This window comes from Chelon labrosus (genome assembly GCF_963514085.1).
Source record: "Chelon labrosus genome assembly, chromosome: 1".
Lineage (NCBI taxonomy): Eukaryota > Metazoa > Chordata > Actinopteri > Mugiliformes > Mugilidae > Chelon > Chelon labrosus.
Genome location: NC_140337.1, coordinates 34,600,973 through 34,626,366, shown reverse-complemented (window position 1 = coordinate 34,626,366; position 25,394 = coordinate 34,600,973). Strand labels below are relative to the sequence as shown.

The following is a 25,394-nucleotide window of genomic DNA, read 5'->3' as shown; positions in this document are numbered from 1 at the left end:
GATGCTTCTAATTAGGGCTGTCAATAGATTCAAATATTTCATTTCATAGTTACATTCAAATGAATCACACATTCTTTAAAAGTCTGTTTCAGATAAACCTGGAAGGTACATTTGAAAGTTTTTAATACTCTTCTCAACATGTCAGCTGCTCAGAAAGCTCTGTGCTCTGCAGAGAAGTCTCAGCTCTCAGCTGTGTTCTTGATCCAGTGGTAACTCTCTTCACATCCACAGTAAATGCAGATAACTTAGTTCTAGTAGAGAGGAGACTCTGACAGGACGTTGAAGATGAACTTATCGTCCAAAAACCCATTCCTTTATCAATGACTGCTCCTTTTTCTCTGCTTGACTTCATCCTCTTCTTCTTTGGGGAGTGTTGTCAGTTTTGATGCTACAGGGTGTATTACTGCCCTCTACAGAGTAAAATGATTTACTATGACCACTGTGTTACTGCTGCTTTAATCACGTCCTGATTTCAGTTGACTTTAATGATGAACTAATCCCAGAAAACTCAGTGTGTTTGTCAGTGAATGTAGAACTCACCGACACACTGATCATTTATCATCAATGATTCTATGGATCAGTTTGAAATATTCAGGGAGTAATGGAAGAAGAGGGAGCAGCCACAGTGAGCTGTTAGATGAAGAGCTGCAGACTGAACACCTCCAGCTTCTCATCCAGGAAACAAACACCTGCCTCTACAGTTGATCTGCTTTATTGTCCTCTCAGACCAGCAGGTGGACGTGAAGGTGCAGGAAGGGGCGGAGTCTGTCATCCTACCATGCAGAACAAACGCTGACCTGCCTGAGGACACCTCAGTGGAGTGGACTCGCTCTGAACCAGAACTCATCATGGTCCATGTGTATCGAGACGGAAACAACCAACTTACCAATCAGGACAACCTTTACTGTGGCCGAACGAAGATGAATGAAGACCTGCTGGAAATTGGAGACCTCAGTCTGACCCTGAAATACCCCACAGAGAGAGACTCTGGATCATACATCTGCACCGTCTACAGAGGCCAAGACATCCTGAGAGAGAAAGTAGTGCTGCACCACCACCTCAAAGGTACTGTAAGGACTGTAGATACAGGTCAGAGGTCAGAGGTCAGAGCTGGAGATACAGGTCAGAGGTCAGAGGTCAGAGCTGTAGATACAGGTCAGAGGTCAGAGGTCAGAACTGTAGATACAGGTCAGAGGTCAGAGCTGGAGATACAGGTCAGAGGTCAGAGGTCAGTACTGTAGATACAGGTCAGAGGTCAGAGCTATAGATACAGGTCAGAGGTCAGAGGTCAGAGCTGTAGATACAGGTCAGAGGTCAGAGGTCAGAGCTGGAGATACAGGTCAGAGGTCAGTACTGTAGATACAGGTCAGAGGTCAGAGGTCAGTACTGTAGATACAGGTCAGAGGTCAGTACTGTAGTTACAGGTCAGAGGTCAGAGGTCAGAGCTGTAGATACAGGTCAGAGGTCAGTATTGTAGATACAGGTCAGAGGTCAGAGGTCAGAGCTGTAGATACAGGTCAGAGGTCAGAGGTCAGAGCTGTAGATACAGGTCAGAGGTCAGTACTGTAGATACAGGTCAGAGGTCAGAGGTCAGAGCTGTAGATACAGGTCAGAGGTCAGTATTGTAGATACAGGTCAGAGGTCAGAGGTCAGAGCTGTAGATACAGGTCAGAGGTCAGAGGTCAGTACTGTAGATACAGGTCAGAGGTCAGTACTGTAGATACAGGTCAGAGGTCAGAGCTGTAGATACAGGTCAGAGGTCAGAGGTCATGTTGTTCTTTATGTTTCTCCACAGAACGATTTCCAACCTGGGCCATAGTTCTCCTGGTTCTCCTGGTTCTCCTGGTTGTTCTTGGTGTCGTTGGGGGTCTTCGGTATCATTTCCGACACTACTTCATGTCAGGTGAGTCTCTACTACTACACTACCCATAATGCTGATGGTAACATGTGTCCTGTGGAGGAGACTTGTTCCAGCTGCTGAAAGAGTTCAGAGTTCAAACAGCTGCTACAGAGAGCTGAAGAGAAACTTCCAGGTTTAGTTCCAGAAGTCAGAAACTCTTCATCAAACATGTCTGCAGCACTTTACAGGACGCTTTGACTAGTTACCAAGGAACGAGTCAGGAAGACATCAGGGACAAACGGAGACACAATCCAGCTCTAATCAGAAGCTCCTGACGTCCTCAATCAGGACCTGAGCTCTGAGCTCATGAGTCCAGGTCTCTCCCAGTCCCAGTAAAACCAGAGCAGAGGGTTAGGGTTCTTCCTCATCCATTCATCTGATTGGTTCCTCATTAGTTCCTGACTTCTTCTTTGGTAACTGCTCCAAATGTCCTGAAGAAGAAAACTGCTGTTCAGTCACAAACTAGTTTCCACTGGTTTGTGTCAGAGGTGTGACAGACGTCAGGTGAGCTCAGGTCACCTGGTTGATCCACGTCCTCAAACAAACTGAACACTGAGAGTCCTCCACCAACATGAGACACATAGACAAGGATGGACAGAGACGTCCTGTTACCATCAGAGCTGCTGCTGCTGTCTCTACAGCTGATGATGGGATTTGTTGTCCTCTCAGTCCCCCAGGTGGTGGTGGATTCAGGGGTGGAGTCTGTCCAGCTGACCTGCAAAACCACAGCTCACCTGCCTAAAGACGCTAAAGTGGAGTGGAAGGACGGTGGAGATGATGTGGTCCATGTGTATCAGAACAGCTCTGACCAGCTTGAAGACCAGGACCAGATTTACAGAAACAGAACGAAGATGAATGAAGACCTGCTGAAAACTGGAGACCTCAGTCTGACCCTGAAATACCCCACAGATGAAGACAAAGACACCTACACCTGCACCGTCTACAACAAGGAGGGAAACATCCTGATGAAGAAACAAGTGAAGCTCAATGTCAGAGGTCAGTACTGTAGATACAGGTCAGAGGTCAGAGGTCAGTACTGTAGATACAGGTCAGAGGTCAGAGGTTAGTACTGTAGATACAGGTCAGAGGTCAGTACTGTAGATACAGGTCAGAGGTCAGTACTGTAGATACAGGTCAGAGGTCAGAGGTCAGTACTGTAGATACAGGTCAGAGGTCAGTACTGTAGATACAGGTCAGAGGTCAGAGGTCAGTACTGTAGATACAGGTCAGAGGTCAGAGATCAGTACTGTAGATACAGGTCAGAGGTCAGTACTGTAGATACAGGTCAGAGGTCAGTACTGTAGATACAGGTCAGAGGTCAGAGATCAGTACTGTAGATACAGGTCAGAGGTCAGTACTGTAGATACAGGTCAGAGGTCAGAGGTCAGTACTGCAGGTACAGGTCAGAGGTCAGAGGTCAGTACTGTAGATACAGGTCAGTACTGTAGATACAGGTCAGAGGTCAGAGGTCAGTACTGTAGATACAGGTCAGAGGTCAGTACTGTAGATACAGGTCAGAGGTCAGTACTGTAGATACAGGTCAGAGGTCAGAGGTCAGTACTGTAGATACAGGTCAGAGGTCAGAGGTCAGTACTGTAGATACAGGTCAGAGGTCAGTACTGTAGATACAGGTCAGAGGTCAGAGGTCAGTACTGTAGATAGAGGTCAGAGGTCAGTACTGTAGATACAGGTCAGAGGTCAGAGGTCAGTACTGTAGGTACAGGTCAGAGGTCAGTACTGTAGATACAGGTCAGAGGTCAGAGGTCAGTGCTGTAGATACAGGTCAGAGGTCAGAGGTCAGTACTGTAGATACAGGTCAGAGGTCAGAGGTCAGTACTGTAGATACAGGTCAGAGGTCAGAGGTCAGTAGTTTAGATACAGGTCAGGTCCGTACTAGAGGTGTAACGGTATACACAAGTCAAGGTTCAGTATATACCTCGGTGTGGGGGTCACAGTTCGGTGCAACGGGAAAAAAAAACAAAAACTCACACATGTATAAGACTAGCTTTTTTTTCAGTTATTTTGAACAGAATGAGAAAACTAAAAACCACCTCCTGTTATAAAAGTAAAAAATAAAAGTAGAAAATAGAATAAAACGAAAAACAAATGTATTAGGAGGATTCTCATACCATTAATTAATTTTGTTCATATAGAGGAAAAGAAAAAGCACAATTTCTTGTAGTAGTCAGGTAGCAACTGGCAACTTTGGTAACTTCATTAGAAGAAACTAACATTTTCAATGTTGTATTACACAATAAAATGTAAACAGGGAACATACTCTCACATCAGCCATATTGTCAAACAAGTCACTCGTGTGCCATCACCGTTACGTTGCACCGGGAAACCAAAGTGTCTTCTGTTGGCTAATGACGTTAGCTGGCAGCCTTTAGGCTCATTACCACCACCTGGATTGAAGTGAGGACTCGACTTATTCTTTTTCTTCGACTTAACTCATCTGCAACAATATTCTTCCTTTTAAACTTTCTTTGCTGAAGAAACATTTGATCAAATGTAGAAAAGTGCAGCTGAAATCATTTGGACAAAAAGTGCTGACATTTCATTTCCAAAGCTCTAGAATGAGTTCCACAATACTTCATTTCTGTCCTGTCTTGTCCTCGTCTCATCTCATATTGAAACATACCATCATCATCATCAGCGTATCCATCAACAGCTTGGTGTATCTTCTGCTATTTCAGGGCCTTATTCTCCGTTGCATTTCCTAAAGTTTGTCAGTCATTTGTGGACGATGAGGTGATGAGATTGAAGGCTGTTGTGGTTCATTGGTGATGCTTTTGTTCATCTGGTATTCCTCAAATCTGGAAAGAAGTCATCTTGTAAAACAGATGTCAGTAAATCCCTTCTAGTCCTCCATAGGGTTTGAGGGTTTGATATACCTTTTGAATGTCTCGTTAGGGTCAATTTATCAGTCTCGATTAATTGTCATAGAGAACATACAGTCACAGGGACAGGGAAATCAGTAGCGGTCCTGCTTATTTATAAGAGGCATGCCAGCTTCCACAAGTGCCGCCAATCAATTTTAGTCATCAATTTCAGTCTGATCACTTTTCAGGAACTGCATAAAAGTGTTCCATATCTCTGTGAACTTATTTAGTTTCCCTTTGGCAACATAAGTTAATTTCTCTAGTGTCAAGCATGACACCATTTCCTGTAACCACATTCCAGTTGTAGGGCTATCCATACTTTTCCACCTCAGTGCAATCACTCTCCTAGCCTGAAGCGAGGATAGAACAATCATGGGTGCAGTTTTGCAGCCCGGTGCAAAGTTATCAGGATGAATACCTAATATACAGAGCTTTGCCTCAAGTGGAACCACCATATTAGTCATACGGAGGGGTTGCGTTAACCGAATATTTTCCGTCATTTTGATAGATTGCAGTTCACACCACCGGACCACTTGGTGGCAAGTGATCATATTAATTGGATCTTGTCATTCTTAATTAGTAGTGTAAGAGTCGGTTAAGTTTCGTTTCTCTGCGTATTGTGCGTAAGTGAGTGAGTGTCTGAGTGCCTTAGTTTGCTAGTGGTCAAGTCTGGTAGTACGTTTTGTTTCTCTGCAGAGTGAGACGTAAGATGTTTGAATGGTGTCGTTTATTGATTATATATCAATCAAATGTGGTAGGACTCAACTGAGCCAGTTAAGTAGACTCTAGATTCATGATTCTTGAGTCGTCTTTGATGGCCGGTTATATGAGCCGAATCTTGTTTTCCACCATATTAATTAAAAATGAATGAAAATTAAATACTATTGAATATGTCATTATTAACATTTAAAAAAAATTAAAGTGACTTAATTAAAATAGAATTAAAATAGATTATGACAGGATTTTTATGATCCTGTCAGTCAAAATGACAGACAATGAAAACTTCTCGCGCAACCTCTGATCATACATGTAATCATGTAGATTACATCTTTCCAAAATAACTGGATTTTTTGGCATTCCCACATGCAATGCAGCAGAGTGCCAACATTGTCACTACATTTAGTACAGCTGTCAGGAATGTTGGGGTTATAGCAATGTGGCTTAACAGGTGTCACATAAATTCTGAATAGCCACTTGTATTGTGTAAGTTTTAGTGCTGTGTTTAAAGTCTTTGTTTGTGCCTTTAGACAAGCATTTTCTGTAATGTTTTCTTCTGGGTGGGAGTTGTCCTTCAATTTGGATCGTGACATACCATACAGTACTGACAGCTGACCTTGAGCATCCTTGTTACTTACAATATACTTTTCTATAGCTGACATGGAAGGTCTATCCAGGGAGTGAGTCTCCGATTTTATGAAGGTCCTTAATTGAAAGTATTTAAAGAAGTGATTTCTAGGTATATCATATTTACGGACCAATTGATCAAAGGTCATTAGATTCCCATCTTTGTATAGGTCAATTGTTTTATATAAACCTCTGTTAGCCCATAGTTTAAATCCACCATCCGATCTACCGGGTATGAAATTATCATTACCCCATATTGGGGAAAACTGAGAGAGTTTGGGTGCATCCCCTGTATAGGCGTGCACCTCATGCCAAACAGAGAGGTTATTTTTAACAAATGGGTTTTTCGTCTGTTGAGCAGAATACAAATATGACTGAAGAGGTAGACCTGATGTTGTAGTATGTTCAATAGTTAGCTATGCTGGAGGATCAGACGCAGAGAAATAAAACGTTGCTGTACACAGCTGTGCTGCCCAGTAACACCATTGTAAGTTAGGGACTTGAAGTCCACTGCCATCATAGGGAAGACACAATAGGGAGAGCCGTAGACTTGGATGTCTGTTGCTCCATATAAAATTTGAGAACAGCTTTCTGAGTTTGCAAAAAAAAAAAAAAATAAATAAAAGGATTGAGAAAGTGGGAGAGGAACAGATTGAAATAAATGAAGAAATTTGTTCAAAATTGACATTTTAAGAACATTGATGCGGCCTAATATGGAGATGGGCATAGGCATCCATCTATTCAGAGATTCAGTAATGGACTGTACTAAAGGATCATAATTAGAGGCGACAATATTTTCAATTTCTGGAACAATATTGACCCCCAAGTATGTAAAACCCTTTTGCGAAGCTGTGAAGGGCGTGATGATCTGTGGGTTTTGTCTCTCATTCTTATTCAAAAACAAAATGGTGGATTTGGAGTTATTAACCTTATATCCAGAGAATTTCTCAAAAGATTCTATTAGACGAACTAGTGTTGGTATAGATGATGCCAGATAAATGACAAATAAATAATAATATCACCCGCAGGGTGAGATTATGTGCTCTGTTTCTTCTATTTTAAGGGGGGACAGGGGGCAGCCTTGTCATGTGCCTCTGTGTAATCTAAATGGTTGGGATATCTCATTGTTTGTCAATATCTCAGCTGTTGGATTTGTATATAGGAGCTTCAACCATTTAAGATAACTGTCGCCCAATCCAAATCTTGCCAGGACCTTTATCAGATATTTCCATTCAATCCTGTCGAAGGTCTTTTCAGCATCCAGCGACAGGATTGCATTATCTTTATCATCTCGCTTTTCATGTAATATATTCAATACGCGTATATTATGAAATGCTTGGCATCCTAGAACAAAACCATTCTGGTCATTGGTAATCAAGGATGGAACGTACTTTTCTAGCCTCCTTGCAAAGGCTTTACAAAGTATTTTTGTGTCACAGCACATTAGGGATAGAGGAAGATAAGATCCCCTTTCTGTAGGTGGTTTGCCTGGCTTTGGGACCAGGGTGATTAGTGCAGTTCGTAGGGATGGGGGTAGGATTCCTGACTCATATGCTTCCTCAAACATTTGTAGCAGAGGGGGGAGCAGTTTATCTGGGAACAATTTATAGAGTTCTATAGGGATCCCATCTGGACCTGGGGTCTTTCCACTTTTCATATTCCGCACAGCTTCTGACATTTCATCGACCGTTAAGCGATTGTCCAGTTTAATCTTATCATGCTCTGCCATAGTTGGAATGTCTATTTTGTCCAAAAAATCAGACTGCAACTATGTGTCATCTGAGTATTCTGATTGATAAAGGGATTCATAAAATGCTTTAAAGGAGGAGTTAATTTCAACTGGATCCACCGAATGGTCTCCATTTCCTAGTTGAATTGAATTTATAGCTCTGTGAGATTGCATTTTTTAATTCTCCATGCAAAAAACTTGCCAGCCTTATCTCCTTGGTCATAATACGACTGTTTCACCCAAAGAAGATTTGCGGCAATTTTACTGGTGGACAGTTCCTTATACCTAGTTCTCAACAAAAGGAGCTCCTTATGTTTCTCTGGACTGTCGTTTTTATATAGCTCTGGCTCCAGAGCTTTAATCTGGGCCTCAAGGTTGATTAGATCTCTATAGTGGAACTTTGACTTATTACTTGTATAGCCTGTCACCGCACCTCTAATATAAGCTTTAAATGCCTCCCATCGTGTGCCCGCACTGGTCTGAGTTGTCTATATTATCACAAAGAAATTGGACAAATTTGGGATCTTGCAGCCATTTTGTTTGGAGGTGCCACCTGGGAGGACACCTGGCAAGCCTGAGTATATAAAGATTAAGTGATATGGGAGCATGATCCGACAACACTTTACTGTCATAAGCACACTCTTTCACATGAGGTATGTGATGAAGTTTTATAAGTATTTGAGTAACTCCTTTTGGGGCGGCACAGTGGTGTGGTGGTTAGCACTGATGCCTCACAGCGAATTCGGGTTCGAGTCCATCGGCCGACTGGGCCTTTCTGTGTGTAGTTTGCATGTTCTCCCTGTGTCTGCGTGGGTTCTCTCCAGGTTCTCCAGCTTCCTCCCACCGTCCAAAGACATGCTGGTTAGGTTCATTGGTGATTCTAAATAGGCCGTAGGTGTGAGTGTCTCTCTGTGTTAGCCCTGTGATAGACTGGAGACCTGTCCAGGGTGGACCCCCCCTCTAGACCAATGACAGCTGGGATAGACTGGAGACCTGGGATAGACTGGAGACCTGTCCAGGGTGGACCCCCCTCCCCTCTAGACCAATAACAGCTGGGATAGACTGGAGACCTGTCCAGGGTGGACCCCCCCCCCCCCCCCCCAGACCAATGACAGCTGGGATAGACTGGAGACATGTCCAGGGTGGACCTCCCCTCTAGACCAATGACAGCTGGGATAGACTGGAGACCTGTCCAGGGTGGACCCCCCCTCTAGACCAATGACAGCTGGGATAGACTGGAGACCTGTCCAGGGTGGACCCCACCTCTAAACCAGTGACAGCTGGGATAGACTGGAGACCTGTCCAGGGTGGACCCCCCCCTCTAGACCAATGACAGCTGGGATAGACTGGAGACCTGTCCAGGGTGGACCCCACCTCTAAACCAGTGACAGCTGGGATAGGCTCCAGCAGAACCCTGCGACCCTTCACAGGAATAAGTGGGTACAGAAGACGAATGAATGAATGAAAACTCCTTTTTGTAAAGATGAAGCTTCCTCCAGACCTCAATTAGGTTAAGATCATTTATAGACTGAAGCAAGCCCTTTCTGGCGTGTGAATGAGAAACATTAACACCTGTGGAGCGGTCCTTCGGTGTGTCCAACACACAGTTCAAGAATCATGTGAGAACATAATGAAATTTTGTCCGGTAGCTCCTGGCTTAAATAGTGCAATATAAAAAAGACAATAGAAAAGGCAATTTTTAACTATAAGAATAAAATAAGATAAAAAGTAAAAATACAGCTGTACAGATATATACATAGGAGTGAATAGTTAGCAGCAAACTTTGTAAACCTAATTTTGTATAAACATTGCAATGATTGTAAAGTGTCCATGGTGGGGGGTGGGCAGGGTCAGGGGGGAGGGTTGAATGTGTGTGTGTGTGTGTGTGTGTGTGCAGGGTGTGTGTGTGTGTGGGGGGGGGGGGGGGGGGGTGAAGCTGTCTCTCAGTCTGTTGGATGTGGTTTTGATGTTTCTGTATCTTTTTCCGTGAAGGAAGAGGTACATGTCCATGGGTGGGTGGGGTCTGTCGTGATGCGTCTGGCCCTCTTATGGACTCAGGCAGCATACATGGACTCCAGATCTGGTAGACTACAGCCCACAATCCCCTGCGCTGTCCTCACCACCTGAGCTAAGTCCTTCCTGTTCTGTGCTGTGCAGTTGCCGTACCACACTGTCACACTGAGGTACAGGATGCTTTAAATGATTGCTCTGTAGAAGTTTATGAGCAGCTGTGAAGAGAGTCCACTCCACATCAACTACCTGAGAAAGAAGAGCCGTTGTTGAGCTTTCTTCACCAGGTGTGAAGTGTTCACAGTCCAGGAGAGGTAGGAGGAAATGTGGATGCCCAGGAACTTAATGCTGTCCACACGCTCCACTGCCTCCCCATGTAAGCAGAGAGGACCATGTTCAGTCTTTCTGGTCCTCCTGTAGTCCACTATGACCTCACTGGTCTTGCTGGTGTTCAGGATGAGATTATTCCTGGAGCACCACTGTGTCAGATTCTGGACCTCTCCTCTGTAGTGGGCCTCATCATTGTTGGATATAAGACCCGCCACGGTGGTGTTGTCCGCAAACTTCACAACCATATTTGTGGGGTGGGTGGCAGAGCAGTCGTGAGTGAAGAGGGTGAAGAAGGCAGGGCTGAGCACACAACCTTGTGGTGTGCCTGTGTTGACGAACAGTGAAGCAGATGTGGACTCTCCCATCCTCATCACCTGGGGTCTGTTGGTGAGGAAATCCCTGATCCAGGAGCAGAACGATGCTGACAAACCCAGACTGAGGAGCTTCAGGGACAACATGTCCAGAAGAACAGTGTTGAAGGCTGAACTGAAGTCCACAAATAGCAACCTAACATAGGTGAGTCAGGGCCGTGTGAAATGCAAGCGAGACAGCATCCTCTGTAGAACGGTTCTCCCTGTAGGCGAACTGCAGGCTGTCCTGGCCACCAGGGATGGCGTCCTTGATGTACTTTAGGAGGATCCTCTTGAAGCGCTTCATGATGATTGGGGTCAAAGCGATGGGACAGTAATCATTGAGGCAGGTGATGGTGGGTTTTTTTGGGCACAGGCACAATGATGGATGACTTCAGGCAGACAGAAACTGTGGAAAGCTGCATGGACAGGTTGAAGATGGAAGAAAAACTTCTGCCAGTTGGTCAGCACATGATTTCAGGGTCCGACCCGACACCTTATCTGGACCTGCAGCCTTGTTGGTGTTGATCCTCTAAAGGTGGAGGTCACTTGGTACCACTGCAGGACAAGAGGCTGATGTTCCAACACTGGCTCAAGAAGGTGTACAGTCCTTCTGCCGCTTGGAGGTGTGAAAGGTGTCAGGCAGTGTGGGGTCATGACTGACCTGCTGGTCGCTGCACTTCTAGTCGGTGATGGTCCTGATGCCTTTCCACATATTACGTAGGTTGTTGTCGTTGAAGTGCTCAATGCGCTGCTTGTACAGGCGTTCTGCCAGCTGGATGCCCTTTTTCAGTTCTTTCCGGGCCCTGCTGTAAGCCAGCCTGTCTCCTGATCTATAAGCTGCATCCCAGGCTTTTAGCAGGGGCCTCACTGTGCCCTCCACCCATGGCTTCTGGTTAGGAAAGACCATGATTGTCTTTGTGGGTAGGACAGCATCAGTACAGAAATGAATATAGGACAGCACAGATGACGTGTATTCCTCTACATCAGCGTCTACTTTGAACACTACCCAGTCTGTGTGCTCAAAGCAGTTCAACTTGGTCTGAGGAAGCCTCCTCAGTCCAAGTTACAGCCACCACCAATTATATATTGTCATAGTAGAGGATATAGTGAGAAATACATTTCTAAAAAAGGTGGGATTGTCCACATTAGGTCCATAGACATTCACTAGAGTAATTTGAGATGCCAACCAGTAGACAGCTACTCGTTGCGTGATTTGCAACTCAACACCCAGCGGAGACGCTAGAGAGCGTTGTAGGTGTACAGCCAGAGGCTGCCACTAGATTGTCACACTTCTCTGAAACGGCATCGTTGCTATGGCGACAGCCTCTTTGTTTCTTGGTCTGTGGAAAAGATATTGGGCCTCACTTTGAAGTCTCCAACTGACTACGCTGGCTAACTTATAAACAAGGTTGGCTTTCTTAATTAGTACTAAGCACAGAATAGAAAAATGCATAAACTTAAAAATGAAAGTTTACTACAAAAATTGTGCATCGAGAAAAAGGGTCCAACAAGAAACAAATAGAGCTTGGAAACTGCTGCAGACGGATTCCAAGTTATTGCTAAGACAAAGTTACGAAGTATAAAAACGCGAATAAATGTGCAAAGAAGAAAGTTAAAAGAATGTTGAAGTTGAAGTAAAAGAGTAAAAGTGAGGCGTGAAGTAAAAGTTGAAGAAAGTTGAAGTGAGGAGATGAGCGCGTCCCCCTGGTTTTATCTGTTCATTTTTCAGCGTGTGTTTTGGATCGGGTTTCCAAATTCTTCACGCGGAAAAAGAAGGGAACGCCTATAGCCTTTGTCTAAAGATATGCTATTAACTGATCTTCTTAACCTACTTTATAATAACTAATTATTCCATAACTCACCATGGCTTGTTAGCAATGTCCTTTCCTATACAGCAACATTCAGCGTTACAACATTACAAGGTGACACGAATGACAAAATCAAAATAACTTACAAGCATCAGTAAATTAATAACATCAGGATCTTCCTTATGGGAGATCTTTTGCCAAGGAAAGGTGGTGGTTTCTAAGATAACAATTTCATACTACAGTTTCAACTAACAGTTACTCTTAGTATAAGAACATACCTAAGATTCAACACACTTTAATTTTAACAGTGGTTTAAAAGAGAGAAAAAATATGTTTATGGGTAGCCACTTGAGGGCACCGTTGATCCATCTTTACTGTAGCAAATTAATTTAATTTGGGCTAGCTTCATCGTACAAGGATCAAAACTGTCTCGTTGTGATCCTATGCACTTCCTGAAAAACAATATATGACTTACCAACTTATTACAATTTCAGTAGACATAGTTTCAAGCTTTGGCTTATACAGAGAAGTGAACATATCAGAGTTTTACTCTGGAAGGTGAGGAATTTATGACGCTTATGTGAATTTCCTCCCCTGGTCACTCTGGGAGAGGGGGAGAAAGAAAGTGTCCGGCATGTGTGCATGTGTGTATCTCTGAAAAGAAAGAATTAATGACTCATGGATTTAAAACGTTATGGAGTATAATATTAAGGTTTCTAGACTCTGTCCATATGAAGTAGGAGAAGTAACTCCCTCTCATCTATCCTTTTTGGTTCAGGAGATCCTGTTGATGTTCTTTCAATTTGAGACTAATTCGATCAGGAAAAGAGAGTGGGAAATTCCAGAGAATTGTAAATCTTTTTTTTTTTGCTCAGTTGATGTCCTCAGCATTCAGAGAGGCCCTTAGCATGGGTCTGTTCAGCATAAGAGACTGGCACCTTTACTGCTAAGATGTAAAGATTGGCCAGATAAAGAAGAGTTCTTCCACAGGGCAATCCCTTAAGTTTACTTTCTAGAGAGGGGGAAGATTGATAGGACAACAGGGTCCCCTACACCTCCAAAGATAGCATGTAAATACTAGTAATATATCAACCTTCAGATTAAGTTATTGTTTTTATTTGACAATAATAATCTCTGAATGACTCCTTACAAGCCCACCAAGTTTTGTGCAATACGGTAGGGGGCACTACTGGTGATACTTGACCTCCTGTCAGGTCTTTTCCCACCTGCTTTAGCCTATGACTCCCACTAGTGGCAGACTCAGGATGATGGGGAGGAGTGGGGCTGTGTTCTTCCTGTAGTCCACGATCATCTCCACTGTCTTGGAGGCGTTCAGCTCCAGGTTGTGGCGGCTGCACCAAGTCACCAAGCGGTCAATCTCCAATCTGTAGGTGCTCTCGTCTCCACCTGAGATGAGCCCGATGAGGGTGGTGTCATCCGCAAACTTCAGGAGCTTGTCAGACTCGTGACTGGAGGTGCAGCTGTTGGTGTACAGGGAGAAGAGCAGAGGAGAAAGGACACAGCCTTGAGGGGAACCCATGCTGATGGTACGGGAGTCTGAGATGTGTTTTCCCAGCCTCACATGCTGCCTCCTGTCAGACAGGAAGTCTGTGATCCACCTGCACATGGAGTCAGGCACGGTCAGCTGGGAGAGTTTGTCCTGTAGCAGAGACGGAACGACCGTGTTGAAGGCCGAGCTGAAATCCACAAACAGGACCCTGGCATATGATCTGGGGGAGTCCAGGTGCTGGAGGATGAGGTGGAGGAACAGGTTGACGGCGTCATCCACAGATCTGTTTGATATGTAGGCGAACTGCAGGGGGTCCAGGAATGGGTCTGTTAAATCCTTGAGGTGAGAAAGCACAAGGTGCTCAAAAGACTTCATCACAACCGATGTCAGGGCAACAGGGCGGTAGTCATGGAGACCAGTAGTCCTTGGCTTTTTGGGGTCTGGGATGATGGTGGAGGCCTTGAAGCAAGCTGGCACGTGACATGACTTCAGTGAGATCTTGAATATATCCGTGAACACTGAAGACAGCTGATCAGCACAGTGCTTCAAGGTGGATGGAGACACAGCGTCTGGTCCAGCAGCCTTGCGGGGGTTCTGCCTCGTAAACAGCCTCTTCACGTCCTTCTCCAGGATGGTGAGAGGTGAGATGGAGGAGGGAAGCTCTGAGTCCACCGGCTGTGAGGGAGCCTTGGCCATTGTTGTTGTCGGGGAGGAGGGGGGCACTGGTGTGAGGGCCTGTGAGGTTTCACAGATACCAATGCTGGTGGGAGAGGTGTCATCGTGGGGGGTGGTGGACGTGGTACTGTCCCATTGTCTTTCAAAGCGGCAGAAGTATTCATTCAGGTCGTTGGCCAGGCGTGAGTCGTTCACAGAGTGGGGGGGGGGGGGGGGGTTGGGCTTGTAGTTGGTGATGTTCTTGAAGCCCCTCCAGACAGAGCTCTGCAGCTTTTCTGAGTACTGTCGTTTAGCTTCCCTCATTGCTTTGCTAAACTTGTACTTTGACTCTGAATTTCTCTCTGTCTCCACTCCTGAATGCCTTCTCCTTCTCCAACCTGAGGTGCCTGAGTTTGGCTGTGAACCAGGGTTTGTCGTTGTTATAACTCACCCTGGTGCGTGTTGGAATACAGCAGTCCTCACAGAAGCTGATGTATGATGTCACTGCTTCTGTGTACTCGTCCAAACTGTTTGTTGCCGCCTTGAAAGTGTCCCAGTCAGTACAGTCCAAACATGTCCTTAAGCGGTTCACAGCTTCACTGGTCCACATCTTAGATGTCCTCACAGCAGGTTTACAGAGTTTAAGTTTCTGTCTATATCACCACAAGGTGATTCGTATGCCCGCTGAAGCACTTGAACTGCTTCGAACGTCACTCAAGTGCTTCAAACATCACTAGTCACTTGACCAAACCACGCCTCGGTACAGTGGTTTGATATAAACGCATGTGTCGGCGCCTCGGGTGTCAGAGGACCATCACTAGATATAGGCTTTGTGTACTGAAAGTGGTGAAGGTTCAAGTCAATAGGTGAAAGGTTCAAGTCAACAGGTGAGTACAAGTCTACAGGCAAGTACCAAGTTAGAAACCTCTTTGTGTTGTCTGCTGGCTCACTGAGTCACTGACTAGCTACTCTTGATTCGATGCTAATAGCCTGCTCCACCTACAGCCAGGGCTTGACGCTTAGCATTTTCCCAAGTAGCACGTGTGCTACTAAGTTGAAAAATCTAGTAGCACACAAATAATTTTAGGGGCACGATGAAAAGTTACCAAATAAAGTGTTTTTCTTTAATAAAGTGACATGAGGTCAACTAGGAGGCATTTATAAGGAAAAACAATTGAATTCATAGCTTTTTAAGTTTTAGTTATATTCTCTAAAGAGTGCAGAGAGAATAATACTGTAACAACTCATGTATTGTCAGTTATTTATAGGTGCCAATCTGCACAGTGCAACTGAGACAGTATCAAAACAGCAAGTAAACTTCTCCAAAAAGTGCAGAGACAAGTACAAGTACTGACAACAGACTTAAGCTTATTTGGTCTGTGTTATAACATAGAACATTCATACAACAGACAGGGTTCACAATGCCTATGTGATTGACTGTGTTTCACTAAATTATCTCATTTGAAGTTTGCGTTGCTTGTGACATAAATGGACTTTCCAGCTGCTTGCTTCTGTGCTTTGCAGTGCTTACATTTATTCGTTTTCGTAAAGGAGCTACGGGAAAGTTTTCTGCCAGTCAGAGTTAAACCTACTTTCACATTAATTGTCATATTAGTTGTTGCTACAGTGTTAAAAGCCCTATTCATCTTTGCTTTTATTTTTATCAAGAAAAAATGGTGCACTACACCTTTAGAAAAATAGCGCTGTCTCTTTAAGAAAGACGGTAGTCTTGATTGTTTGTTGTTGAAGTTGTGCGTGGCTGTGGATTTATGCCGCTGAGGGTAGCCTATGTTGCAAATATAAAGTAAACATAAGTAAAGATGAACGTTTGTCTTGCTGTTTGTTTTGGAGGTGCAACGGATGAATGTTTTAGACTAACATTTCAATGAGATCTACCGGTCGATCGTGATCGACGTAATGAGCACCCCTGCCATAGATACTCCCTCTGCCTTTAACGGTCTTCCGCAGCACGTCGGCAAGCACGCTCACTACATGTAAATCACGTTTTTTTTTTTTTTTTTTTTTTTTAGCTGAGGCTGCATTCAAGTGCACAACCGGCCACAACCTCCAAACGTCAACAACGCATCGTTAAACATTTATTGAACGGTAAAATTCGGTAGTCGCACACGTGCTACTAATTACATTTCACAATTCGCACTGAACAATTTTTTACTCGCATTTGCGACGAGGAGCTCGCACTGTCGAGCCCTGCCTACAGCCACCATCATTACACTTGGCGGGGCTTGAAGAACATGGCAGCTGTGAACTCTCTGTCATCCAGTCGTAAACCCATCCAGGTTGATGGCTCCAACACAGCATCTCTTCCTAATGACCTCAACTCATTTTTTTACCAGATTTGAGAAGGGCAACAGCGCAGAACTACAGACTGTCATCTAATCACTTCATCTTGGTGACTTAACATTTACTTTCAGCAGGGAAGAGGTGGTCAGTGTCCTCAGAAGGACTAAATCCAACAACATCCGTGGGCAGACCTTAAGGCACTGTGATGAGCAGCTCTGGGTGTTCCACAGGGTGCTAGTCAATAACTTTTATTCAGACATCCTCCACACCTCCACTGGCTCCCGCCAGGGCTGTGTCTTATCACCTCTGTTCTACATCCTCTACACCAACAACTACAGCTCCACTCAGCCAAACTATCATCTGGTGAAATTTGCTGATAACCCAGTCCTGCTGGACCCACCTCACCACCATGGCTCTGTACTGAATGGGTTTGAGGAAATCCTCAAGAAATGTTGGCAAAGACAATGTTTACTGAGGAAGCTGAGATCCTTTGGGGTGAATGAAAACATTATCAGGACTTCTTACCATTCCTTCATGGAGAGCATGCTCTTCTACCAGACATGCTTACACACCATCACAAAAGTCTAAAATCGTTGGACGTCCTGGTAGAGCTCTGTCTGCTCAATGGATCCAGAGAGATCCCTCACTCATTCTGCACTCTGTGAGTGGCTCCCATCAGGTCTCAGACTATGTTGTCCAAGTTTTAGGACACAAAGGAGGACAGCCATCATTGTCTGTGTGGACAGGGTCCAGACTTTCAGATTCCTGAAGAAACATAAGTGTGAGGACTTATCCTGGTCAGCCAACAGCACAACCACAGGGAGGAAGGCCAAGCAGTGAGAATACTCCTGAGATGGATCAGACTGAAGGAGAAGCTGCTGATGGTGCTAGTATACTCCATCACCATGTGGTGCCCTGGCTGCACAGCAGAAAAAGCTGCTGAGGGTCATGAGGTCAAAAGGTCAGCTGAGAAGATGACTGCTGCTCTCTACCCTCCCTGGATGACATGGCCTTCTCTTGTTGCCTCTCCAGGACCAAGAAGATCATTGGTGACCACCACCTGCTCAGTCTGCTGCCCTCTGGAAGGAGATACAGGAGCTTCCCACCTGCCCCCGCCCCCGCCCCCACCTGGCTCCTGCACCACTCCACTCACTGTAAAGGAGCACAATGTCAGACGGGTGCTCCTGGCAGTGAACCCCAGGAAAGCTGCCGGCCCAGATGGAGTAGCTGGCAGGGTGCTTAGAGCGTGCGTCTACCAGCTCACCCCCACCTTCACCAGGCTCTTCAGCCTCTCCCTGGCCCAGGCAGTCATTCCACCCTGCCTAAAATCAGCAATAATAATTCTGGTGCCAGAGAAGTTTCCCATCACCAGCCTGAACGATTACCATCCGGTGGCCCTTACTTGGGTAATCATAAGTGCTTTGAGAGACTAGTTCTGCAGCACATCAAGGACTATCTCCACCCAGACTTCGACCCTCACCAGTTCGCATATCCTGTGAACAGATCCACAGAGGACGCCATAGCCATAGCTCTCCACTCTGTGCTGAACCACCTGGAGCAGCAGCAGAGCAATGTCCAGATGCTCTTTGTGGATTACAGTTCAACCTTTAACACAATAATCCAGGACAGACTCATCATGAAACTGGACACTCTCGGCCTTCCTCCTCTCACATGTACACCTGGATAAAGGACTTTCTCACCAACTGACCCCACGTCTCCTCCACCTGCACGCTGAGCATCAGCTCCCCACAGGGCTGTGTGCTGAGCCCCCTCCTGTACTGCCTCTACACCCACGACTGTAGTTCAACCCACAAGAACAATCGCATTGTCAAGTTTGCTGACGACACTACAGTGGTCGGACTCATCTCAAAGGGTGATGAGGCTGCCTACAGAAAGGAGGTCCTGAAGCTAGCAGCCTGGTGTTCAACAACCTTGCTCTGAACACCAAGGAAACCAAAGAGATCATCACTGACTTCAGGAAGCACAGCACCGACCCAGCCCCCCCTTACATCAACAGCGAGTGTGTGGAGAGGGTCCACACCTTCAGGTTTCTTGGCGTCCTCATCTCCACCAACATCTCCTGGACAGAGAACGTCACGGTAGTCATCAAAAAGGCTTAGCAGCAGCTACACTTCCTGAGAGTCCTCATGGTGTCACCCCTCTGGACCTTACAGCCGATGAACTCCCCATAACTGATCACTTTCTCCTCTCATTTACAGTGAAACTCACCCTCTCCATCTCCAAAAAAACACGCCTTATTACTTTTCGGAATATAAAGAATATCGACCCTGCCACTCTCACCTTAAGTATTCATTCCTCCTGCCTCCCTGACATCCACAATCTATCCACTCCTGATGCTCTGGTCTCTCATTACAACACCGGTCTCCATAATATCCTTAATTCCCTCGCTCCATTAAAAACCAGATCTTTTTCTTTTTCTGTTTCCGCCCCTTGGTTCACATCCGACCTTCGTCTCATGAAAGCCAAAGGTCGCCAACTTGAACGTCTCTTCAGAAAAACAGGTCTCACTATTCACAAAGAAATGTACAATAACCACATCTTATGTTATAAGGATTCCATTACCCGCACCAAAACCCACTACTACTCCAGTATAATCTCTGCCAACAAAGGCAACTCTAAGTCACTGTTCTCCCTACTTAACAATATCACCCAACCTCAAGACTCTCTCCCCCCTCACTTGTACACTACCTCCTTCTGTAACTCCATAATGTCATTCTTCATCGAAAAAATTCAGAATATTCATCAGCACCTTGGCACAATTCCTCACTCTAGTATCCCAGCCGACTCCCACCCATTCACACACTCATTCTCCTCCTTCCAGCTCCCCACTCTTTCAGAAATCACAGAACTTATTCGGAAATCCAAGCCATCCACCTGTCAACTTGACCCCCTCCCCACACAACTTGTTAAAACCTGCCTCCCCTCCCTTGCCCCTCTCATCTCTGCCATCATCCACTCCTCTCTCACCACTGGAACTGTCCCTACATCCTTCAAGATTGCTGCCATTACCCCAATTTTGAAAAAACCTGGTGCAGACCCCTCTAACTTCAACAATTTCCGTCCTATATCTAATCTACCCTTCATCTCCAAAATCCTCGAAAAAAACAGTTGCCTCCCAACTCCATTCTCACCTATCCCATAATAACCTGTATGAACAGTTCCAGTCTGGTTTCCGCCCACTCCACAGCACTGAAACAGCACTTATCAAAATTACCAACGACCTCCTTATGGCAGCTGATTCTGGACTCCTCACCATCCTCATCCTCCTCGACCTGAGTGCAGCCTTTGATACCATCTGTCATACCACCCTCCTCAACAGACTGTCTTCCATTGGCATCACCCACACTTCTTTAGACTGGTTCACATCTTACCTTTCTGGCCGCACTCAGTTCATTCAACTTAAGTCCCTTAAATCCATCCCCTCCTCCGTCACTTCAGGTGTGCCCCAGGGCTCTGTCCTGGGGCCCCTACTCTTCATCATCTATCTCCTCCCCCTCGGCAATATCTTCCGCAAATTTAATATTCACTTCCACTGTTATGCAGATGACACCCAGCTCTACCTTTCCAGCAAACCTTCGTCCGCTCTCCCACCCACCTCCCTTACTGATTGCATCTCCGAAATAAAAACCTGGTTCACCCATAACTTCCTTAAACTTAACAGTAACAAAACTGAGGTCCTCCTCATTGGCACCAAATCCACTCTATCCAAAACCGACAGCTTTTCTCTTAGCATCGACAACTCCTCCGTTTCACCCTCCCCCCAGGTTAAGAGTCTGGGTGTCATCCTTGACAGCACACTATCCTTTCAATCCCATATCAATAACATTACTCGGTCTGCTTACTTCCACCTACGTAACATTAATCGCCTCCGCCCCTCCCTCACCCCCCACACTGCCGCCATCCTGGTTCACAGTCTCGTCACTTCCCGTCTGGATTATTGCAACTCTCTCCTCTTTGGCCTTCCACACAAATCTCTCCATAAACTTCAACTAGTCCAGAATTCAGCTGCCCGCATCATAACTCGAACCCCCTCCATTCACCACATCACTCCTGTCCTTCAAAAACTTCATTGGCTCCCAGTTCAATCTCGCATCCAATTTAAAGTCCTCCTGCTTACTTTCAAGGCCATTCACAACCTCACTCCCCCATATTTGTCTGATCTCCTCCATGTTCCCACTCCCTCCCGCTCTCTACGATCATCTTCCTCCGTACATCTGTCTGTCCCTACTGCCCGTCTTACCACCATGGGGAGCAGAGCATTCAGCCGCTCTGCTCCCCGTCTCTGGAATTCACTACCACCCCAACTCAGAAATATTGATTCATTTCCCCATTTCAAATCTCAACTCAAAACATATCTGTTTAAAACTGCCTACGCCACTTGATGACAATTACTCTGCCCCCCCCCCCCCATATTTTATTCTCTGCTGTTTCTTTTATGAATTGCTGTTTCGTTTTATGAATTGCTGTTTCTTTTATGAATTACTGTTTCTTTTTATGAATTGCTGTTTCTTTTATGAATGTATGTACGGTGTCCTTGAGTGCCAAGAAAGGCGCCTATAAATAAAATGCATTATTATTATTATTATTATTTACACCTCCCACTGCCTCAGCAGAGCAATAACCATCACCAAAGACAGCTCCCACCCTGGCTCTGACCTGTTTGACCTGTTGCCCTCAGGGAGGTGCTACAGGTGCATCAGGTTCAAAACAAACAGATTTAAAAACAGCTTCTTCCCTAAAGCAATAACCACTCTGAACTCTCATATGCACTGATTTCACAGTCCAACCACCCCAACCCCCAGACTCTCCTCAGTCTTTACTGAAAAACACTGTGCAATACCTCTTACCATAATGTGAAATTCTACCATAATGTGCAATAATATAATGTGCAATATTTCTTACCATAATGTGCAATAACATATATATAACACTGTGCACCTTACCTCCCTTTTTTTGTACTGTGACTTTATGTTTACTTATATTTATCTTCACTGTATATTACCCATGTTTATATTGTATTGTTTATTTTTTACACTGTTTTTACCCTTTTATTGGAGTTGTCTTTTAATCTCATTGTACATGTGTATAGTAACAATAAAGGCATTCTATTCTATTCTAGCTATTCTTCAACATCAGAGATAACAAATGTGCTCTCAGGACATTCAGCTTCTAGATGAGCCACTAACGTCCCCTGCTCCTAATTAACATGTGCATTACTAACTATATGGACAATTTCACCATAACATCCACAATGGATTTAACCTGTTACCTCATCCTGACTACTTAACACAGTTCTGGAGAACATTATTATTTGATCTTATCTTCTTTATTCACTCACTCATTCATTGAAGTGTTTTTTATAGTTGACCTTCAGTCGTAGTTATTCTAATGTGGTTGTAGTGGTCTCTGGATAATGACAATAAATGTTAACTCATCTTATTAATGATCATAGGAACATGAGGTAGAAAAGATAAATGGATTAAAGAGCTTTGATTTGATTGATTGATTCAAGTCTGTCATGAAGTTCTGTCATTAATCCTCTTCTGATAAATGATGTTTTTGTCAAGTTCAGGATGAGAACTGAAGATCATTGTTTGCATGAATCATTCATCAGCACAGATTAGATCCTAAAGTGATGGTACACACAACTGAAGAACTTTAGTGTCATTAATGAATAATTAGAGAGCTCCTGTTTGTTCTTGGGTAAGAAGGCCCTCGACCATACATGAGCCAGAAGACAAGAAAGACAATCTGCTGCTGGTGCTGGGAAATAAGAATGAAAAGGAATGAAACTGATTAAGACACAGGGAAATGTTCTGAAATCATTCATTCACTTCATAAATAGATAGTTGAACATTTAACATTTAATACATCAGTAGTTTACACTTCTTAACTTGTCTCTGTTCAATGGAGAATGGGACATATTTCAGACTGGAACCAGTCAAACATGTTTCACTCCAAATATTTCTCTTCAATGTGCTCAGAGCTGCTGCTGCTGTCTCTACAACTGATGATGGGATTTGTTGTCCTCTCAGTCCCCCAGGTGGTGGTGGATTCAGGGGTGGAGTCTGTCCAGCTGACCTGCAAAACCACAGCTCACCTGCCTGAAGACGCTAAAGTGGAGTGGAAGGAAAGACACAGGATGGTCCATGTGTATCAGAACGGCTCTGACCAGCTTGAAGACCAGGACCCGATTTACAGAAACAGAACGAAGATGAATGAAGACCTGCTGAAAACTGGAGACCTCAGTCTGACCCTGAAATACCCCACAGACAAAGACACCTACACCTGCACCGTCTACAACAAGGAGGGAGACATCCTGATGAAGAAACAAGTGAAGCTCAATGTCAGAGGTCAGTACTGTAGATACAGGTCAGAGGTCAGAGGTCAGTACTGTAGATACAGGTCAGAGGTCAGTACTGTAGAGACAGGTCAGAGGTCAGTACTGTAGATACAGGTCAGAGGTCAGTACTGTAGATACAGGTCAGAGGTCAGAGGTCAGTACTGTAGATACAGGTACACACGAAGCACTTGACAGAGCAACATACACTGATAGTGACCTGTTGAAAGCTTTAAGCTGAACTGTGTCCTTTAGTTGGAGGTATGGTAGAAATCTGCTTCTGTCCTTCAGCTTTCTCTACAATCATTCAATAAAGTCATGAAAACCTGCTGCTGCTGCTGCTGTCTCTACAGCTGATGATGGGATTTGTTGTCCTCTCAGTCCCTCAGGTGGAGGTGGAGGAGGGGGTGGAGTCTGTCCAGCTGCCCTTCAGAACCATAGAGCTGCCTGAAGACGCTAAAGTGGAGTGGATGGACAGTTATAGGAAGGTCCATGTGTATCAGAACGGCTCTGACCAGCTTGAAGACCAGGACCAGATTTACAGAAACAGAACGAAGATGAATGAAGACCTGCTGAAAACTGGAGACCTCAGTCTGACCCTGAAATACCCCACAGAAAGAGACAGTGGACGATACAGATGTATAGTCTACAACAAGGAGGGAAGGACGCTGAGAGGGGAAACAGTGATGCTCAGAGTCAAAGGTTTGTTTGTTTCTTTCTTTAGTTTTTTTCTTTGTAGCTGATGAGCCCTGATCTAGAGGCTCCTCTGCTTGAATGGAGTGGATTGTGAATGGAGTCTGGTGCAGTAGCTGCAGTATTTGATTGATGTCCAGTCAGTGTTGGAGCCAGACTTTCTGATCAGTGAGAGAAGATGAGAAACACTGACAGTGATCCTTCAGCAGCAAACATGTGATCAGAGCTGGACGTTATTGATCCAACACTAATGTAGAGCTGAGCTGAGACTTTGATGAGATGAAGGGTTCTGTGTTTGAAATGCTGGTGGAGCTGAGATTCATTGACACCACAGAGAGACAAAGAGACTGAAGTCATGTTAGGATCTGAACTCTTCTTCTCTTCACTGTCACATGTTAGATCCAGATAGAAAAGCAGCAGACAGCAGCTCCACACTGACAGGAGAAATTACTGTGAAGCAGCACATGGACAAACAACCAACCATCAAGACTCTGATCATCTGCAACACCTTTCTAGATCTCTGTCCTGTTCCTTCTGCTCTCATCTGCTTCTGTCCTTCAGCTTTCTCTACAATCATTCAATAAAGTCATGAAAACCTGCTGCTGCTGCTGCTGCTGCTGTCTCTACAGCTGATGATGGGATTTGTTGTCCTCTCAGTCTGTCAGGTGGAGGTGGAGGAGGGGGTGGAGTCTGTCCAGCTGCCCTTCAGAACCACAGAGCTGCCTGAAGACGCTAAAGTGGAGTGGAAGGACAGTTACCCCAGGATGGTCCATGTGTATCAGAACGGCTCTGACCAGCTTGAAGACCAGGACCAGATTTACAGAAACAGAACGAAGATGAATGAAGAGCTGCTAAAAACTGGAGACCTCAGTCTGACCCTGAAATACCCCAGAGAGAGAGACAGTGGACGATACAGATGTGGAGTCTACAACAAGGAGGGAGACATCCTGAGATGGAAAACAGTGGAGCTCAGAGTGAAAGGTTTGTCTCTTTCTTTCTTTCTTTTCTTCTTTCCTTTCTTTCTTTGTCTCTAACTGTCTTGTGTCTCCTCTGCAGACAGAGTCCAGGTCCAGGATGTAACGTCTCCTCTGATGGCTGAAGAGTCAGTTTGATCAGGTTGTTGATCTTTGATTATTGATCAGTGAAGGATCTGATGGACGATGGATGAAGAGAGGAGGACTCTTTGTCAGCTCCTAGTCCTGGTCTGAAGACTCTTTAAAGATCAGTGTTGATCAACATGTTGTCTTCGTTGGTCTTAGACTATAGATCAGGAAAGCTGAGCTCCAGATATTTGTCCTGATCAGCTGAACACTTCCTTCTTCTTCTTTCATATCAGTCTTTGTGGATTTCCACCGTCTCCAGATGGTTTCATTGCTCCCTCACATCTTCAGCTCCGTCTGGATCTCTTCCTGCTTCCATCTGAATGTGGATCCTGGAGGAATCATCAGCTGCTTCACTGCTGAGCAGGAGGAGAAACATTTAAGATTCACCTTCATCACCTCAAAAGGCTGACTGGAAC

The 25,394-nt window shown here is 44.9% G+C and overlaps 2 protein-coding genes across 2 annotated transcripts in view; one reads left to right on the top strand and one right to left on the bottom strand.

The window, feature by feature from the left end:
* The window catches only part of LOC311487906 (uncharacterized protein), a gene marked incomplete at its 3' end in the record, with an annotated part of 253,376 nt that overhangs the window by 163,107 nt on the left and 64,875 nt on the right, over positions 1 to 25,394 (bottom strand). The gene's annotated exons all lie outside the window — the stretch shown is intronic.
* LOC311486137 (uncharacterized protein) lies at positions 1,897 to 25,387 on the top strand (the record flags this gene model as incomplete). The annotated part of the gene is made up of 6 exons (XM_084541899.1): positions 1,897 to 1,903; positions 2,810 to 2,896; positions 22,878 to 23,195; positions 23,564 to 23,884; positions 24,533 to 24,778; positions 25,212 to 25,387. 6 exons carry the CDS (start codon positions 1,897 to 1,899, stop codon positions 25,385 to 25,387), a joined length of 1,155 nt encoding a protein of 384 aa, XP_084398025.1.